At 38.5% G+C, this 5,511-nt stretch overlaps 1 protein-coding gene across 1 annotated transcript; it reads left to right on the top strand.

Annotated features, from left to right (window-relative positions):
* The first annotated feature begins 1,103 nt into the window (after window positions 1-1,103).
* Window positions 1,104-3,377, top strand: LOC130548555 (natural killer cell receptor 2B4-like). Its single transcript, XM_057325394.1, has 4 exons — window positions 1,104-1,137; window positions 2,147-2,473; window positions 2,850-3,146; window positions 3,271-3,377. Exons 1-4 carry the CDS (start codon window positions 1,104-1,106, stop codon window positions 3,375-3,377), a joined length of 765 nt encoding a protein of 254 aa, XP_057181377.1.
* The last annotated feature ends 2,134 nt before the right edge of the window (window positions 3,378-5,511 follow it).

Below are 5,511 nucleotides of genomic sequence, written 5' to 3'. Positions count from 1 at the left end.
AGATAAGACTTGGTAGGGATGCACATATCCTCACAGAAACTGATATATGAAGTTACAGTTTCTGTCAGCTCGTCCAGATCGGTGGCAACAGCTTCAAAAACAGTCCAATCAGTGAGAGAGAAACAGGCTTGTAAATCCTGCTCTGTTTCAATAGTCCATCTTTTAACAGTTCTTAATACAGGTTTTGCAGATTTAAGTTTCTGCCTGTAGGACGGGATAAGATGAACCAAACAGTGATCAGAGAGTCCTAAAGCTGCTCGTGGAACAGGGTGATATGCATCCTTTATTGCTGTGTAACAGTGATCCAATATATTACTGTCTCTGGTGGGACATGTGATGTGCTGTCTGTATTTTGGCAGTTCGCGGGAGAGATTTGCTTTATTAAAGTCCCCGAGAATAATTAAAAATTGTTGTTCTGTGTCTGTGATCTGATCAGCGAGTTTCTGTAAAGCTGAGCTCACGTGCGCTTGCGGAGGAATGTAAACACTTACGAGAATGAATGAATGAACAGAACTCCCGCGGCGAGTAGAATACAAGTTGTCGCATTTTCATTGGCCCGCCGTGGAAGCCTATCCCTGATTGGTTGACTACTTTTGACAGCCTATAATGCCTGGAACACACAGGAGGACCTCTCGAGAGCAAGAGCACCAAAGGATTCGTGGACGCACGGCACGCATTTTGAGTGCGCACACGCTCACTGAGCGAGAGGAGAGAAAACACATAAGAGAGCAGCGTATAATTGAAAGCGCGCGTCCAGTTTTGTGCACGAGCAAAGGAAATCGGCGTGCGAGCGGAGAGATTCGCGCGCTCGTATGACAAGAATGCACTCTCGCCTTGTAATAATGCGCTCGCGACATTTGTCATTAAAATAACGCCATAGTATGCTTTGACGCTTCATTTGCATTTGGTGGGAACGCAGCTAGATGAATTTCCACTAACACAGAATAAGTGTGACACAGATGAGTGAGTCAAAGTGAAACTGCTGTGGTCTCATCACACGTGTGGTCTCATCTGTTCAGTGGACAAATAACACGTCTATTAATGTGTTTGTGGTCAGTTTGTGTGTGTAGTTGATCTGATTAAAAGTTTCCACTCATATCTTTATGCACTTCACTCCAAACTCATCTACTGACACAGGTCAGAGGTCACACTGATTCTCACTCATCACAGATGGCTTCAAGTAAAGATTTAGATAAAAGATGATATTTCAAAACAGGTCATGAAAGCAATTAACAGTTACAGTGTCAAATATTTTTAAATTTAATAAAACACAATAACGAGAGTGATTCAGCTGGTCAATGGAAGGTTGACGAGGAAGACAAATCTCTTTGCTCAGCTAGATCTCAAAATTCTTTCAATAGATTCTCATGTTGTCACGAGATGATTTGTAGCAATAAATGCACAAAGGAGAATATCCAAGAGGGTATCTTTGAATAAATCCACAGTCGAAAACCATAAGCACATGAAACACAATACAATAACCGACAACGAACTTATAACACAGGGTTTAAATACAGATAACAAACAAAGGGAACTAATGAACTAATGGAACACAGGTGAAACTGATGAATTAATGACGACTAATTAACACAGGAATGAACAGACACGAACCAGAACTAAAACATAACAGAAACGTGACACATGTAGCCTAAATAGACATTAACAATCACCGCATTTGTGTTTTTTTATTCCTAACACTTAACAGTTTCTTGGCTGTGTGTGTGTGTGTGTGTGTGTGTGTGTGCGTGCGCGCGTTTGGTAAAGTCTCTTCCTCTCTCTGTGTTTCAGAGCAAAAGTGATCAAGCAGGTTCATGTGCATGCACATTCATGTGAGCAGCTGTATTAAGGGGAAGAGAAACACATTTACAGATATTTCCTGTCACATCACAAGAGACGCTCAGTTTCTCTCTCACACTGATGGAGAATATGATCTGTGTGATCGTTTTACTGTGTTCATGTTTGTGGCATCTGACCGGTGAGTGATTTCTTTTACATTTTTTATGCATTCACTTCTTTCAATCGCTGTCTAAACTTAAAGGATTTGAATTAGCTGCAATATTCACCAAAAAATGCACACGTGGATCACATCAACGTATTAAAATTTAGTTCAGCCTCATAATATTTGTCTCTGTTTTGTGTTGTTCAGGTGTGTTTGGTGATGAAGTGAAGTCAGTGTCAGTGATGGAGGGACATTCTGTTACTCTACACACTGATACTGAACTACACACACATGATGTGGTCGAGTGGATGTTTGGTGTTCAGAGTCCAGATGAGATCATTATAGCTGAATTCAACACAGAAGCCAATATAACATCATTTAACAATGAGAGATTCAAGAATCATTTACAGATATATGATCAGACTGGATCTCTCATCATCACAAACATCACAACTGAACACACTGGACTTTATAAAGCTGAGATCAACAGAAAACCTTCTGTCCTCATCAGACACTTCAATCTGACTGTCTATGGTGAGTTGAGTTTCTTTAAGATTGAAATATGTGACCCAGACTGTGAAACCCAAGTCTCAGAATCTAACTGAGATAATGAACCTCAAAGTTTGATTTGAACCATTAATGTCACGATGAGTTCATGATGGCCTTACTCAGTCAATATTGAAGATGTCAAGATTATATCATCACAGGATGGTCTTTACATCTTCATAGGCAGGTTATATAATCATCATAGTATAGGAAAATGAAAGAAATAATAAATAAATAAAGTTAATGTGGTCTGACATCGTCTTCTGTGTGTTATGAGACAAACTCACAGATCACAATAAACTTGGGTTTGTGATTTCATTTTTTGTTCATCTGTTTTGATTCTTGCGTCACAAATGTTTTTCAGCTCGTCTGCCTGTTCCCGTCATCTCCAGAGTCTCTTCTCAATGTTCTTCATCATCTTCATCATCATGTTGTTGTGTGTTGTGTTCAGTGGTGAATGTGTCACATGATGTGAGCGTCTCCTGGTACAAAGGAAAGAGTTTATTGTCCAGCATCAGTGTGTCTGATCTCAACATCAGACTCTCTCTACCTCTGGAGGTGGAATATCAGGACACAAACACATACAGATGTGTGGTCAACAATCCCATCACAAACCACACACAACATCTACACATCACTCAACTCTGTCACACATCTGAAGGTGAGTCACATGTGATTATTACATTTATTTTGCTTCTTCGTTTTAAATGTTGTTATGCCTGTTAGATTTACTGTTGCTATGTGAGAACACAAAATAATCTCTTAAATATTTTTCTGTCCTTCAGTTGGCGTCCACAGTTGTGGTTTTACTGAAGCTGTGATCCGATTGGTCATCTCTGCTGTAGTGGGTGTGGCTACTGTCTCTGTGTTGGTTTATGACATCAGATCCTGATGAGAATCACCATTGAACTCTGATCTGAATAATGACTTTGGTCTTGCTATTTCTTAAGGATATATTTGTCAATCAATTTTAAACAGTTTTTCTTATGAAATTGTTCTCTATTGCCTTTATAAAATAATCCAAATGTTATTTAAGCTTATTTAAGGTTTTTCTATGCACTAATGACAGTTCTTTTGCCTGGCCTTGCCTTAAAGGCCCATAACGTCACATTACGTTATGATGTTCTGTAAAGCTGCTTCAAAACATATATTCTAAAAGCAAGATCATTTTTAGCTGTACAGCTCTTTAATATTCAGTTGTTAAGCCTGACATCACACACCACCATATATGGAAGGTCATATACTGTTTCCGGGTCCAAAAGCTCAAGAAGATGCTATAGGCAAACAACAAAATAATGCTAATATATGCCGCTCATGGAGAGCTGTAAAACTATCGGAAAACCACGATCTTAACCTTTATCTTCGTATCGAAGTCCCACATGGCCAGTCAGTGATTAATTTTTCATAATTTATTCAAATCATGATTTCCGTAAGCCTGGAGACTGTAGTGTATACTGTGAGTTAATAAATGCTCCGCTTAAATATGTGACGTGAGTAAACAGTGCTCATAAACAGCTGTTTAAGCTGTAGCCCCACTTGAAATAGATGCTTGGACCTAGAAACGGTTTTCCTTACGTCACCACTTGACAACCGGATAGACGTCATCACGAAAAAAATATTTCAGTCAGTGTCATCACAACAGCAAACACCATCAATCTTGACTGAATTTGTGGTGAAGACTGTAAGTAATAAACTAAAATAACATTATTATGAGGCCTCCAAAAGTTAATCTTAAAAAACATTAGCAAAAAAAAGTGATTGTGATTCTTAAACAAAATGTGATTTAAACACATGGTTGAATCAGACCAACAAAACGTCTGATGTGTTTTTATTAGGTTATGTAGAATGAAGTGACAGGTCAAAGTGAAACTGCTGTGGTCTCAACACACATGTGGTCTGGACAAACAACTCGTCTATTAATTTGTGTTTATGGTTGGTTTGAGTCTTCTGGGGAAAAGTTTCTTCTGTTCCAGTACTTTACGGAGAAATAAAACAATGAAAAATCAGTCACTTCGCAGGCCAGAGGTCAAACAGAAACCCTAGCTATACATTGGTACTCTTTTAAACTATAATCCTAAACTAGATCAGATATAATCGTGTGAATGATTAAAGCCCACGACTGATCAACAAGACGTTAATGAGAAACATTAATTTCATCATTATGTCAAAGTCATGTGTCTCCAGTAGAGATAGAACAATCTCTGCTCACATTGACTCAGAGCCTAAATCTACATTTAAATATCAGGGATCTTAATTTGCACTCAAACGTACAAAGGTCTTTTATGCTATAGCTCCACACTCTCACCTGTGTCACGTGTTATTTAATTTTTATTTTTGTAACCGTATCTTGACAAATTCCTCTTCGCGCAGAGAGACACATCGCGCATGTGCGCGTTCACGCATGCAGCTGTAGTGGCGGGCGGACGCGGATAAAGGCATTCACTGAACTTCACTGTCACATTAATGTCGATGTTATAAATGACGCGTTTCTCACACACACTGCTGCAGAATATGACTCTTGTGATAGTTCTTCTGCATTGTTGTTTGTGGCATTTAGACGGTAAGTGATAGTTTACGTTTTTACGCATTCACTTCTTTCTTCACAGTCCGCTTTCGCATAGTGTAATTTGCTTTACTTCGTGGTTTTAAAGTAGCCTATTTACTATTAAATGTATTCTAGTTTTATACTTTGAAGAATATTTTAGCTCTATTTAAGGTCTATTTGTGCTTTTCCATCCTTACACTAATTATTGAAATACATAGTGCTTTGAAGATAGATTTCAGTTTTAATAAACGCTTTACACCTTTTACAGTGGCAATATCTGTTTGTGTTGTTCAGGTGTGTTTGGTGATGAAGTGAAGTCAGTGTCAGTGATGGAGGGACATTCTGTTACTCTACACACTGATACTGAACTACACACACATGATGTGTTCGAGTGGATGTTTGGTGTTCAGAGTCCAGATTAGATTATAGCTGAAATCAACATAGAAGTCAATATAACATCATTTATTAATGAGAGATTGAA

The sequence above is a fragment of the Triplophysa rosa genome, linkage group LG25 (genome assembly GCF_024868665.1).
Source record: "Triplophysa rosa linkage group LG25, Trosa_1v2, whole genome shotgun sequence".
Taxonomy (NCBI): domain Eukaryota; kingdom Metazoa; phylum Chordata; class Actinopteri; order Cypriniformes; family Nemacheilidae; genus Triplophysa; species Triplophysa rosa.
Note: the sequence above shows the minus strand (reverse complement) of the source record. Positions and strands in the feature narration are given on the sequence as shown.

Excerpts from the sequence above, each read along its gene's own strand:
- LOC130548555 (XM_057325394.1), top strand. The coding sequence starts at position 1,104 with ATGCACTTCACTCCAAACTCATCTACTGACACAG. Across the intron at positions 2,474-2,849 it reads CTTCAATCTGACTGTCTATG|CTCGTCTGCCTGTTCCCGTC; the intron begins GTGAGTTGAGTT and ends AATGTTTTTCAG. Across the intron at positions 3,147-3,270 it reads ACTCTGTCACACATCTGAAG|TTGGCGTCCACAGTTGTGGT; the intron begins GTGAGTCACATG and ends TCTGTCCTTCAG.